This window comes from Haemorhous mexicanus, chromosome 13 (assembly GCF_027477595.1).
Source record: "Haemorhous mexicanus isolate bHaeMex1 chromosome 13, bHaeMex1.pri, whole genome shotgun sequence".
Taxonomy (NCBI): Eukaryota; Metazoa; Chordata; class Aves; order Passeriformes; family Fringillidae; genus Haemorhous; species Haemorhous mexicanus.
The window spans coordinates 21,489,766-21,503,721 of NC_082353.1; the positions used below are offsets into that span (position 1 = coordinate 21,489,766).

General features: G+C 57.7%; 1 protein-coding gene across 2 annotated transcripts; it reads left to right on the forward strand.

Moving 5' to 3' along the window:
* Positions 1-459: 459 nt before the first annotated feature.
* Positions 460-12,936, forward strand: PAQR5 (progestin and adipoQ receptor family member 5). Of its 2 annotated transcripts, none has more exons than XM_059858766.1 (9): positions 460-698; positions 3,046-3,102; positions 3,747-3,916; positions 4,542-4,669; positions 6,467-6,666; positions 8,744-8,870; positions 9,792-9,888; positions 10,772-10,913; positions 11,474-12,936. In XM_059858766.1, exons 3-9 carry the CDS (start codon positions 3,869-3,871, stop codon positions 11,695-11,697), a joined length of 966 nt encoding a protein of 321 aa, XP_059714749.1. In that variant the 5' UTR covers positions 460-698; positions 3,046-3,102; positions 3,747-3,868; the 3' UTR covers positions 11,698-12,936. The 2 variants fall into 2 exon arrangements, with proteins under 2 accessions (XP_059714749.1, XP_059714750.1); XM_059858767.1 differs by lacking the exon at positions 460-698 and adding an exon at positions 1,624-1,714.
* The last annotated feature ends 1,020 nt before the right edge of the window (positions 12,937-13,956 follow it).

Here is a 13,956-nt window from a genome sequence, read left to right on the forward strand (position 1 = left end):
GATTTTCCTGTGGGATTGAAGTTCGGGATAGAGCTGGGAATCCACCAGCCCTGCCCAGATCCCTTCTCCCAATTCCTGAACAACTAAGGGATAATAATTAATAATAATAAACTGAGCCCGCTCATCCCTTCCCTCTCTATCCCGCTGGAATCTCCTGCTCTCTGAACTTTGGGAAAGCTGTTTCCCAGTGCAGGAAAAGTAGCAGATTTTTGGGAAGCAGAACGGGAAACTCACCGGGCTGGGATTCATTCCCATCCAGCCGGGAATAATCTGGGAATGAGGAGCCGCGGGAGGGCTGGAACTGCCAGGCTCCTCTGGAGGAGCTCCGGGAGTTTTCCAGAGGTGCTGGGAGCGGGAGATGCGCGGCAGGGCTGGGAATTGGTATTTTTTCCTGCTTTTTTTCCACTTCCTCGCCGCTGGATCCGATCCCGGCCGCGTTTGGCCGCGCTGATTTCCGGGTTTATCTGGGAACCTTTTTCCCTTGGACGAGCCAGGGCTCATTCTCTCCCAAAACCTGGGAATTGCCGGCTCTGGGATCATCCCTGGGGGCGCTTCCTGGCGGGATCCTGCCTCTGGAAAAGCCGCGCCCGCCCGGCCGGGAATTCCATGTGGGCAGTGTTTGTTCCCAGCTGAGTAATCCCGGGATTCGGAGGCAGCGCTGGAAAACGCCGCATCCAGCGGCGGCTCCGAGCAGCGCCGTAAGTCCCGGCTTTTCCCGGCTTTTCCCGCTGATCCCGAGGGTCGGCTCCCGGGAAGTTCGGGAATGCGGGAAGGGGAATGGGAATGGGAACGGGGAAAGCGCCGGAGCAGCGGGAGCATTCCCGGCCCCCCCACGGCTCCCGGTGCAGGGGATCGCGGAATTCCCGGGAAGTTTCACTCGGGAGCGGGATGGGGTCTGGGCCCCCGCGGGAATGACGGGTGGGAGCGGCGGATTTCTGGCATGGAAAAGCCGCTGCTCCCGGCGGATCCCGGCGAATTCCAGCGGCAACAACAACAACTCCCACAAAGCCGCCGTTGTCCCGCCGGGAGCGCTCCTGGCGCGGCCCGCGCCGCTCCCGGAGTTTTCCAGCGCTGCTCCCGCTCTCCCGGTGCCGCTGGAAACGCGAACGGGGCTGCTCGGGAATTCCCGAATATTCCCGGCCTGAGGAAAAGCGCCGCCGGAGCTGGCACGGAGCGAGGGATGTGCCAGGGAGAGCCGTGCCAGGGGGTGGGATCTGCCGTGGGGAGGGATGTTCCGTAGGGAAGGAGATCCCACAGGGAAGGATATTCCATAGGGGAGGGATGAAAGGAAAGGAAAAAGGGAAAGGAAAAAGGAAAGAGGAAAGGAAAGGAAAAAAGTGGGAAAAGTGCCATGGGAGCTGTGCCATGGGCAGAGGACGGTGACAAGGTGACAGGGCCGGCTCCTGGCAGCAGGGCGGGTGGCAGTGGAGCCAGGTGGGGACATCGGTGCCAGGTGGGGACATTCCCCAGGTGGGGACGAGCCTGGGTGAGCCGGGAGCTCCCGGCCGGAGCTGCGGCTGCCGGGCCGGGCCAGCCCCGAGAGGGGTCGGGGGGGACTGGAGGGAACCGGGGGAGGGAGAGGAGGAGGAGGAGGAAATTGAGGAGGAGGAGGAAGAAGAGAAGGAGGAGGAAGAAGAGAAGGAGGAGGAGGAAGAGGAGGAGGAGGAAGAGGAGCTGTTGCAGCCACCTGAGTGAAGCCGCAGCGCTGTCAGAGGTGACTCACAGGGGTCGCAGCCCCGCCATGTCCCCATCCCATTCCCATTCCCATTCCCATTCCCGGCTGGGAAGAGCTCGACCGGGAGGAGGGGGAGGAGGAGGAGGAGGAGCAGGAGGAAGCAGGCCCGGCCCGGCCCGGCCCGGCCCGGCCCGCAGGGTGTGCCCGGCCCCAGTGACTCACTGTGCTCGCTGCCCTCATCCCTCCCAAACCACAAATTCCTGCCTGAGGCCGGGCCTGGAGCCTCCTCCGGCTTCCCGCAGGGAACGGGGAATGGGAACAGGGACAGGGAACTGGGAACGGGGAATAGGAACGGGAATGGGGAATGGGGACAGGGACTGGGGACAGGAATAGGAACAGGGAATGGGGAATGGGGACAGGGAACTGGGAACAGGGAATAGAGACAGAAAACAGGGAACAGAGAAGAGGGAACAGGGAACAGGGAAGAAGAAATTGGGAACAGGGAACAGGGAAGAAATCCCGGCCACAGGAATGTCTGGGTGGGGATGGATCCAGGTGCTCCCAGCTCAGGGATCCCATCCAGGGGCTCTGTGCACAGGGGGATCCTGCACCTGGGAGGAGCCTCTGGAAAAGCCCAAGCCTTTGGAATGGCTCATGCCTCTGGAAGGGCTCATTCCTTTGCCCTCTGAGAATCCCAAAATTCCAGGTTGGAAAGGCCCTTAAAACTCATCTCATTCCAGCCCTGGCCATCGCAGGGACCCTTCCATGAACAGATTCCAGCCTGGCCTTGGGCACTGCCAGGGATCCAGGGGCAGCCACGGCTGCTCTGGGAATTCCAGCCCAGCCTCTTCTCACCCCGCCAGGGAACAATTCCCATTCCCACTATCCCATCCATCCCTGCCCTCTGGCAGTGGGAGCCATTCCTTGCGTCCTGTCCCTCCATCCCTTATCCCAGTCCCTCTCCAGCTCTCCTGGAGCCCCTTCAGGCCCTGCCAGGGGCTCTGAGCTCTGCCTGGAGCCTTCTCTGGATTCAGGTCCCGTTTCCACCATGGAAAACCAAAGGAATTCTGTGGGATCCGAGGGCTGCAGACTCTGTGGAGCTTTGAGGCAGCACCTCGGTGCTTCCAGAGCCCCAGGAAGCACTCAATTCCCAATTCCCAATTCCCCATTCCCCATCCCTGATTCTTCATTCCCAATTCCCCATTCCCAGTTCCCTATTCCCCATTCCCCATTCCCTGTTCCTCATTCCCCGTTCCCCATTCCCCATTCCCAGTTCCCCATTCCCCATTCCTGTCTAATCTTTAACCAGAGGCGTTCCCAGCGGGGTTTTGTTGGTTCATTGCCTCATTAATTTTTCCCTCCCTCTCCAGCCGTTCCCGCTGTCCCACGGCTTTTCCTGGAGCTGCCTCACCCCGGAGCTGGCAGAGGTAGGGCTGGGCTGGGAGGGAATCCCGGGAATTCCAGGGGCTGGGAAAGGGGTTCTTTGGGAATGGCTCTGTGGCACACCCAAGGGCTGGATCCCGCTGGGAAGTTGGGATGGCTGGAGCAGCTGGAATGGCAGCCCCGGATGCTGCAGAGGCTCCAGGAGCTCTCGGGATTCTGGGAATCCAGAACTTTGGATCCCTCTGGATCCTGGTGGGATGGAGCTGAGGCAGCACCCGGAGCAGGAGCTCCCTTCCTGCTTTTCCTGCCCTGGGAAGGAGGGATCATGGATTTTTCCGTTGATTTCCCAGAGTGCCGGCACCAGGATCGGGTAAGAGCTGGAGCTGGGATATTCCCTGGGAGCAGGAAAGGGGATCCAGCTGGGATCCCGTGTCCCACTGCTTCCCGAGGGACCTTCCTGCATCCCGGGATCCTGAGGTGATCCTGAGGTGATCCCACATCCCTCTGGATCTGTTGGAATTCCCGTCTCTCTGGGAAGTGGGATCAGCCTTCTCCCACTGCTCCCTTGGGATCCCAGCACCCCGCAGGGGACGGCTGCTCCCCATCCCGCTGGGATACAATTCCCTGTGGGAGCTGGGATTTGGGATTGGACCCTGTGCCACATCCCAGGAATTCTCATTCCCTCCAGGCCGTCCTGATCCCGGGATCCTCGTGGGAGCAGTGCCATTCCCACGGGATGTGGCCGGGAGGGCTTTAAGGCTCCAACCCCGTGGAAGCTGAGCTGGAGAATCCCGGGATCCGGAGCCGGCCATGCCGAGCCCCACGGCCCGGCTGCTCCGCGCCCACCAGGTGCCCGAGGTCAGCGGGAATTCCCTCCCTGATCCCGGGATCAGCGGGCTTTGGGATCTGACACACGGGAACAGCGGCGGGGTCACCCCGAGGGCGCCCAGCTGTGTCCCAGCTCCGGAATTTTGGGGATGCTCCCCATCCTTTTCCATTCCCATTTCCCATTTCCCCTTTCCATTTCCTACTCCCATCCCCATTCCCATTCCTGTCCCTGTTCCCTTTCCCATCCCCAGTTCCCATTCCCATTCCCATTATTCCCATTACAGTTCCTGTCCCTATTCCCATTCCCTATTCCCACCATTCCCATCATTCCCATTCCCATCATTCCCATCATTCCCATTATTCCCATTATTCCCATTATTCCCATCCCCATTCCCATTATTCCCACCCCCATTCTGTTCCCCATTTCCATTCCCATCCCCATTCCCATCCCCATTCCCATCATTCCCATCATTCCCATCATTCCCATCATTCCCATTATTCCCATTCCCATTCCCATTATTCCCATTCCCATTATTCCCATCCCCATTCTGTTTCCCATTCTGTTTCCCATTCTCATTCCCATTCCCATTCCCATTCCCATCATTCCCATCATTCCCACAATTCCCACGACTCCCACGATTCCCACTATTCCCAGAGTTACCGGGAGCCGGGAATTCTCTCCGGGTACCGCCCCCCCCGGAGCTCGGCCTGCGAGTGCCTGCTCAGCCTCTTCGGGATGAACAACGAGACCCTCAACATCTGGACACACCTGGTGCCCGCCGGGTGAGTGCCCGCAGCCCCGGCACACCTGGGCACACCTGGGCACACCTGGGGGCGCCCCTCAACACCTGGGCACGCCTGGGGGTGACCTCAGCCCCTGGGCACACCTGGTGGGTGGCCCTTAACATCTGGGCACACCTGGGCACACCTGGGGACAGCTGGCCATGCCCTCAACACCTGGGCACACGTAGGGGTCCCCTCAACACCTGAACACACCTGGACGCACTTGGTGGGTGTCCCTTAACATCTGGGCACATCTGCTGGGTAACCCTGAACACCTGACACACCTGGGCACACACCTGGGCACACCTGCGCACACACCTGGGCACCCCTGGCACACCCCTGGGCACACTTGGGCACACCTGAGCATACACCTGGGCACACCTGGGCACCCCTGGGCACACACCTGGGCACACCTGGGCACCCCCGGCACACACCTGGGCACACTTGGGCACATCTCGGCACACACCTGGGCACACACCTGGGCACCCTTGGCACACCCCTGGGCACACCTAGGCACACCCCTGGGCACCCCAGGCACACACCTGGGCACACCCCTGGGCACACTTGGGCACATCTTGGCACACACCTGGGCACACCTGGGCACACACCTGGGCACACACCTGGGCACACACCTGAGCACCCCAGGCACACACCTGGGCACACCTGGGCACACTTGGGCACATCTCGGCACACACCTGGGCACACCTGGGCACCCCTGAGCACACCCCTGGGCACACCTAGGCACACCCCTGAGCACACACCTGGGCACACCTAGGCACACACCTGGGCACACCTGGGCACACTTGGGCACATCTTGGCACACACCTGGGCACACCTGGGCACACCTGGGCACACACCTGGGCACACACCTGGGCACACACCTGAGCACCCCAGGTACACACCTGGGCACACTTGGGCACACACGTGGGCACCCCTGGTACACCCCTGGGCACCCGTGGTACACCCCTGGGCACACCTGAGCACACACCTGGGCACACCTGGGCACACTTGGGCACATCTCGGCACACACCTGGGCACACCTAGGCACACCCCTGGGCACACACCTGGGCACACACCTGAGCTCCCCAGGCACACACCTGGGCACACCTGGGCACACTTGGGCACATCTCGGCACACACCTGGGCACACCTGGGCACCCCTGAGCACACCCCTGGGCACACCTAGGCACACCCCTGAGCACACACCTGGGCACACCTAGGCACACACCTGGGCACACCTGGGCACACTTGGGCACATCTTGGCACACACCTGGGCACACCTGGGCACACACCTGGGCACCTCTGGCACACCCCTGGGCACCCCTGGGCACCCCTGAGCACACCCCTGGGCACACCTAGGCACACACCTGGGCACACCTGGGCACACTTGGGCACATCTTGGCACACACCTGGGCACCCCTGACACACCCCTGGGCACACTTGGGTACATCTCGGCACACACCTGGGCACACCTGGGCACACACCTGGGCACCCCTGGCACACCCCTGGGCACACCTGGGCACCCCTGAGCACACCCCTGGGCACACCTGGGCACACTTGGGCACATCTCGGCACACACCTGGGCACACCTGGGCACACCTGGGCACACACCTGGGCACCCCTGGCACACCCCTGGGCACACCTGGGCACACCTGGGCACACACCTGGGCACACCTAGGCACACACATGGGCACCCCTGGTACACCCCTGAGCACACACCTGGGCACACACCTGGCCACACCCATTACCCACCTGGCGAGTGCCCGGCTCTGACGCCCCGCCCCTTCTCTCCCCCCAGGTATTTCCTGTGGCTGCTGCTGTCGCGGCTGGGCGGGGCCGGGGCGGAGGCCGGGGCGGGGCCGTACCTGGCCTACCTGGGCACGTGCGCGCTGTACCCGCTGGCCTCGAGCGCCGCGCACGCCCTGGGCGCGCTGGGCGGGCGCGGGCGGCACCGCGCCTACTGCTGCGACTACGCGGCGCTCAGCCTCTACGGCCTGGGTGGGGAGCGCGGCCGGGAACCACGCCGGGAATGGCCTGGGATGGCGGGCATGGATGGGATCCGGGAGGGCCGGGGGGCTTGTGGGGTGTGGGGGATGCCGGGGGGGTCTGTGGGGTGTGGGGAATTCTGGGGGGTTTGTGGGATCTGGGAATGCCAGGGGGTTTGTGGGATCTGAGGAATGCCGGGGGGGATCTGTGGGATGCGGGAAATTCAAGGGGGGTTTGTGGGATCTGGGGAATTCTGTGGGGTTTGTGGGATTTGGGGGATGCCAGGGGGCCTGTGGGATTTGGGAAATTCAGGGGGGTTTATGGGATGTGGGAATGCCAGGGGGTTTGTGGGATCTGGGGAATTCTGTGGGGTTTGTGGGATTTGGGGGATGCCGGTGGGGTCTGTGGGGTGTGAGGAATTCTGTGGGGTTTGTGGGATTTGGGGGATGCCAGGGGGCCTGTGGGATGTGGGAAATTCAGGGGGATTTATGGGATTGTGAGAATGCCAGGGGGTTTGTGGGATCTGGGGAATTCTGTGGGGTTTGTGGGATTTGGGGGATGCTGGGGGGGTCTGTGGGATGTGGGAAATCCGGGGGGGTTTGTGGGATGTGGGAATGCCAGGGGGTTTGTGGGATCTGGGGAATTCAGGGGGGTTTGTGGGATGTGGGAATGCCAGGGGGTTTGTGGGATTTGGGGAATGCCGGGGGGGATCTGTGGGATGCGGGAAGTTCAGGGGGGTTTGTGGGATGTGGGAAATTCTGTGGGGTTTGTGGGATTTGGGGGATGCCGGAGGGATTTATGGAATCGGGGAATTCTGGGGGGATTGATTGGATTGGGGAAGTCTGGGGGGGGGGTTGTGGGATTTGGGGGATGCCGGGGGGGATCTGTGGGATGCGGGAAATTCTGGGGGGTTTGTGGGATGTGGGAATGCCAGGGGGTTTGTGGGATCTGGGGAATTCTGTGGAGTTTGTGAGGTTTGGGGGATGCCGGGGGGGATTGATGGGATTTGGGGGAATTCTGGGGGGGTTGATGGGATTGGGGAAGTCTGTGGGGGTTGTGGGATTTGGGGGATGCCGGGGGGATTTATGGGATGTGGGATTTCTGGGGGGGTTTGATGGGATGTGGGATTTCCAGGGGGATTGATGCAATTTGGGAGTTCTGGGCGTTTATGGGATTTGGGAGTTCCGGTGGGATATATGCGATTTCAGGAATTCTGGGGGGATGGATGGGATTTGGGAATTCAGAGGGGTTTAATGGGATTTCGGGGATGCCGGGGGGTTTGTGGGATTTGGGAGTTTTGGGGGGATGGATGGGATTTCAGATTTCCAGGGAGATTGATGGGATTTAGGGATTACGGAGGGATGGATGGGATTTGGGAATTCTGGGGGGATTTATGGGATTGGGGAAATCTGGGGGGTTTGTGGGATTTGGGGAATGCCGGGGGGTGATGGATGGGATTTCAGGAATTCCAGGAGGATTTATGGGATTTGGGAATTCCATTCCGGGGGGATTGAAGGGATTTGGGGAATGCCGGTGGGATTGATGGGATTTCAGGAATCTGGGGGGTCAGGAGGAGGTGGGAGAGCCTGGGTTTATGGGATTTCAGGAATTTAGAGCAGACCTGTGGGATTTCAGGAATTCTGGGGGATGGGATGAGCCTGGATTTATGGGATTTTGGGAATTTATCCCGGATTTATGGGATGCCACCTCCAGAGGGGAGGTTTGGGGGAAATTCCTGCTTTTCCCGTTCCTCATCCCTGCACTCCGGAGCTCGGGAATGGCCTGGAGCAGCTCCGGCCACAAATAATTTGGGACAGACCTGGGATTTGGAATAGTGGGAATGAGGAAAAATCCCAGATTTTACCACTGGAGGAGCCTCACTGGGAGCACGAGGCAATTCCAGGATATTCCCACAGCCCTCCAGCCCCTCTGGAATGCTGCCTGTTCCAGAGATTCCCGGCCCTTCCCGATGTTCCATCCCGGAGCTCAGAGCTGAGCCCAGGAGGAGGAGGAGGAGGAGGAGGAGGAATTCCAGGGGAATTCCAGGGAATTCCAGGATTGGGAGCTGACGGCCCCGCTGTGCTTCCAGGCTCGGCGCTGGCGTACTCCGCCTACGTCTTCCCTCTGGAATGGGTCGGGAGCACATTCCATGATTTCTACGTTCCCGTGGCCGTGCTCAACTCCCTGCTCAGCACGGGCCTGTCCTGCTATTCCAGGTGGGATGACCCAGTGGGAATTCGGGAGGAGGGGTTCGCTCACGGGCGGGGCCGGGCGGGGAAGGGGAGAGGGGGAATTTTCCTGTTGGGAAATGAGGAGAATTCGGTGATGAAAATGTGGGATAACGGGAGGAGCTGCAGTTTTTGGGAAGTTCCAGAGGGGATTTGTGGAATCCTGGAATGGTTTGGATTGGGAGGGAGCTTGGAGATGGTCCAGGTTCGCTATCCCAGGTTCCCAGAGAAGCTGTGGAGTTCCCTGTGTATCCCATGGGGAATTCTAGGTGTATCCCATGTGGAATTCCCAGTGTATCCCATGTGGAATTCCTGGTGTATCCTATGTGGAATTCCCTGTCTATCCCATGTAGAATTCTCAGTGTGTCCCCGTGTATCCCATGTGGAATTCCCGGTCTATCCCTGTGTATCCTATGTGGAATTCCGGGTGTATCCCATGTGGAATTCCCTGTGTATCTTATGTGGAATTCCCGGGGTATCCTGGTGTATCCTATGTAGAATTCCCTGCGTTTCCTGGTGTATCCCATGTGGAATTCCCTGTTTATCCCATGTGGAATTCCCGGTGTATCCTATGTGGAATTCCCTGTGTTGCCCTGTGTATCCCATGTAGAATTCCCTATGTTTCCCTGTGTATCCCATGTAGAATTCACTTTGTATCCCATGTAGAATTCCCTGTGTTTCCCTGTGTATCCCATGTTTAATTCCCTGTGTGTCCCATGTAGAATTCCCAGTGTATCCTATGTGGAATTCCTTGTGTTTCCCTGTGTATCCCATGTGGAATTCCCAGTGTTTCCTGGTGTATCCCATCTGGAATTCCCGGTGTATCCCCTGTGGAATTCCCTTTGTATCCCATGTGGCATTCCCTGTGTATCCCAGCGCATCCCACACAGAATTCCCGGTGTTTCCCAGGTTTCTGGAGGCGGAGCGGCCCCGCCTGAGCAAAGCTTTCCGAACTCTGGCCTTCGTGTATCCCTACCTTTTCGACAGCATCCCAGTTTTCTACAGGGTGCGTATCCCACAAAATCCTGGGAAATTTCAGCTGCCTCAGCCTGGAATTCTCTGGGAAAACAGGCCCAGCTCGGGGCTTGAAAGGCAAACAAACTCCGGCAGGAAAAGCCCTGGGATATTTTTTCCTGCTCCAATTGCCGGCGAATTCCTCCCACTTCAAAGGGCTGGAAAATTCCTGCCCTGGGAAGCTGGGAGGGGCCTTTTCCAGGGATTGAACTGGAGCAGGGTGGGAATTTGGGCCGGCAGGAGTGGAGGTGATGGGTGTGGGGAACTGGGAATGGCTCCTTGGGATTGATGGATCAATCCTGCTTTTTCCTGGGAAGCAGGTTGGAATGGGGCTGAGGGGAGAGAGGAACTGGGAATGGCTGTGGCTCCTTTGGGATGGAGGGATGGATGGATGGATGGATGGATGGATGGATGGATGGATGGATGGATGGATGGGATGGGATGGGATGGATGATGGATGGATGGATGGGATGGGATGGGATGGGATGGGATGGATGGATGGAGGGATGGATGATGGATGGATGGATGGGATGGGATGGGATGGAGGGATGGAGGGATGGAGGGATGGGATGGATGGATGGATGGATGGATGGATGGATGGGATGGGATGGGATGGGATGGATGATGGATGGATGGATAGAGGGATGGAGGGATGGGTGGATGGATGGATGGATGGAGGGATGGATGGATGGATGGAGGGAGGGATGGATGGATGGAGGGATGGGATGGGACGGATGGATGGATGGATGGATGGATGGATGGATGGATGGATGGAGGGAGGGATGGGATGGGATGGATGGAGGGATGGATGGATGGATGGATGGATGGAGGGAGGGATGGATGGAGGGATGGATCACTCCCGTTTTTGCTGGCAGCTGTCCCGGAGCGCGGCCGGGAGCTGCTCCGAGGGCTCGCTCCCGCTGCATTCCCGGCACAGCCTCTGCGCCCTCCTCACCTTCCTGAGCTTCACCTCCCGCCTGCCCGAGCGCCTGGCGCCCGGGAGCTTCGACTTCATCGGTGAGCATTGCTGGGAATGCCGGGAATGAACCCCGGGAATGCCGGGAATGAACCCAGGGAATGCCGGGAATGAACCCAGGGAATGCTGGGAATGAACCCAGGGAATGCCGGGAATGAACCCAGGGAATGACCCCCGGGAAATGCTAGGAATAACCCCATGGGGTCCCAGGAATGAACCCAGGGAATGCCGGGAATAAACCCCATAGAATCCCAGGAATAAATTCCCTGGAGCCAGAGGCATTGGGAGTAGGAATTACAAGGAGGATAAAACCCCAGGAATTGGGAATAGGAGTTTGTAGGATGATGAAACTCCAGCAATCAGGAGCAGGAGTTTGTGGGATAAATATTCCATGGGTGCCAGGTGAAGTGGGCTGAGCATGATTCAGCCCTGGAATCCCGGAATTCCGGGATCTTTTGGATGGGCAAGGACACCTCCCACTATCCCAGAGCGCTCCAAGCCTCCGGAGCATTCTGGGGACATGGAACCCACCTGTCCCAGCCGAACACCCCTGGAATTTCCATGGAATTTCCATGGAATTCTCAAGAGTTTTCTGTCGCAGGGCACAGCCACCAGGTTTTCCACGTCTGCGGGATCCTGGGAACGCTCTTCCAGCTGGAAGCTGTCTCCATGGACATGGCGGAGCGGCGGGGCCGCCTCCCGCTGCCCTCTTCCCTGGAAACCTTCGGATCCCTGGGAATGGGAGCGGCCGGCAGCCTGGCCATCCTCGGGATCTGCTTCCGCAGCCTCCGCCCGGAGCCTCCTTCCAGGGAAAAATCCCACTGAATCAGGGACTGCCTCGGATTTCCAGAGGCAGTCCCATTCCAGAGGTGTCCATGGGGGAATTGGATAGCCTGGGAATATTTCTTTGGGAATTTCCCGAGGGAAAACTGCCCCGGTTTTATCCGTGGATGGGCTGGGAAAGGCTTCCCATCCTGTTGTTATCCGCAGGGAAAGCGTCAAATAATCAGGATTTGATCCCTGAAAAGGGAGGGAAGTGCTCCTGCTTCCCAAAGAATCCGGGATCCCTCAGGTCTGCCTCAGGGAGAAATCCAGGGAATGTTGGCATGGCCAGCTGGGAGATTCCCGGGGAAGCCAAGCACTCCCTGATTCCCGTTTTCCCCTCGGATGTGGCATTCCTTTGGAATTCCGAGCCTTGCACTCCGCCCAAGTGCCTGGAGAGGTGGGATGGGGGGACTGGATTTTCCTTCCCGGTTTAATTCCCACTGGCTTTGCTCTTTATCCGGGAAAAGGGATTCCAGGAGAGCCCCAGAGGGATGTCCCTGCAGGAAAGCTCTTCCAGGGCCTCATTCCAGGAAATCCTGAGAAGTTCATTGCTGTGGGAATTCCAGGTTTCCATGGCAGGGGGGATGGAATTAAGGAATTCCACCCTGTCCTGGGTATTCCCAGGATGGATCCCAGGATTGGGGGTGGGAGATGGGAGAGCTCCACAGCCCAACCTCCTGGGATTTGGGATCCCTTAGGAAAAGGTTTTGAATGTTTTGGGATTGGGATCTGCAGGGAGATGCCAGGAGAAAAGCAGGATTTGGGACACCTCAAGGGCTAAAAGCACCCTGGAATTTTAAAGAATTCCCAGGATTTTCCCTCTGCTGTTCCTTGTTTTCCTTCCCCGCTGCTTCTGGAACTTGCAGGAGGAGCCTGGAGCTCCAGGCTTTTCCAGGATCCAGGTTTTCCTCTTGGATTTCCCTGCGGGAATGCGGCACACGCTTAATCCTTTGGGAATATTTTCCTGGATAATCCCACGGGTCTTCCGTTAATTTCCTTTAATTGCCTTTGCCGAGGTCTGACTGGGAGCTGCTGGAATTTGGGATATCACAATAAAATCTGGGACAAGCGGGTTAAATATGGGAAAAATCAACCCTTGGGATTTTCGGGATATTTATGAGCACTGGAATTGTTTTTTCCAATGGTTTTATTGAAATGAGATAAATCACTGATTTTATTCCGCTTAATAATAAAAATATTCCAGAGGAAACGAATTCCTTTGGAGATCATTGCTGATAATTCCGGAGTTTATTTACTTTGGGAGCTGCCGTGGCCGGGGAGGAATCCGGCTGGGATTGGAGAGCCCGGAAAAAGGTCGGGAATCATCCCAGAATCATTCCAGGTCGTGCAACTTTTGAACTGAAACCCTCCCGTCCTCTCCAGTGCCGGGAATTTTGGGAAAGCTGCGTTCCAAAGGGGATGGAATGCCAGAATTCCACGGGATCCTCTGGCTGAACCCGTGGAATGGGGGATGCTGGATCTTGGAGCGGCACAGGGAGGGGATTTTTCCAGCTTTTCACCAAAAACCTCAGGGTTTTCCTCAATTCCCTTCCCAGGAGAAGTGAAAACTCCGTGTCCAGTTGTCCCAAGGAAATAAAACAGGGATATTTATTTGTGGAATGCTGATCCTCACCAAATGCCGAAGGAATTTGGGATGAAATTCCAGCAAACCTCCCTCCTAAGCCACGTGGATTTGGGAAAGCTGAAAAAAACCAGGAATTTCAGGCTCCTCCAGGTGCTTTTATCCCTTTTTTTTTTTTTAATATCCTTGAAGTGCCTTGTAGAAACATTCAGGAATTCCAGCTGAAAATGGGAAATTTAAATTCCTTTGAAATTCCCTGGAATTTCAAAGGAGTTGAACCCCATTGGAATCCATTCCCTGGGAAGGAAGTTTACTTTTCCCTGGACTTGTTCTGCTGGATTTTTCCCATGTGTCCCGACACCACGGATCATTTCCACGGTTATTTTCCACCACGGATCATTTCCCACAGGTTGGGAATTAACTAATTTCCATCGGGTTGGGAATTAACTCGTTTCCTACAGGTTGGGAATTATTTCCAGCAGGTTGGGAATTAACTCATTTCCAACTGATTGGGAATTCACTAATTTCCATTGGGTTGGGAATTAACTCATTTTCCACACGTTGGGGATTAACCTGTTTCCACAGTTTGGGAGTTAAGCTGTTTCCACAGTTTGGGAATTATTTCCAACAGTTTGGGAATTCACTCATTTTCCACAGATCGGGAATTCAGTCATTTC

Coding starts and splice junctions, on each gene's coding strand:
- PAQR5 (XM_059858766.1), top strand. CDS start 3,869: ATGCCGAGCCCCACGGCCCGGCTGCTCCGCGCCCACCAGGTGCCCGAG. Junction 4,670..6,466: donor ACACACCTGGTGCCCGCCGG/GTGAGTGCCCGC, acceptor CTCTCCCCCCAG/GTATTTCCTGTGGCTGCTGC. Junction 10,914..11,473: donor CGGGAGCTTCGACTTCATCG/GTGAGCATTGCT, acceptor TTTCTGTCGCAG/GGCACAGCCACCAGGTTTTC.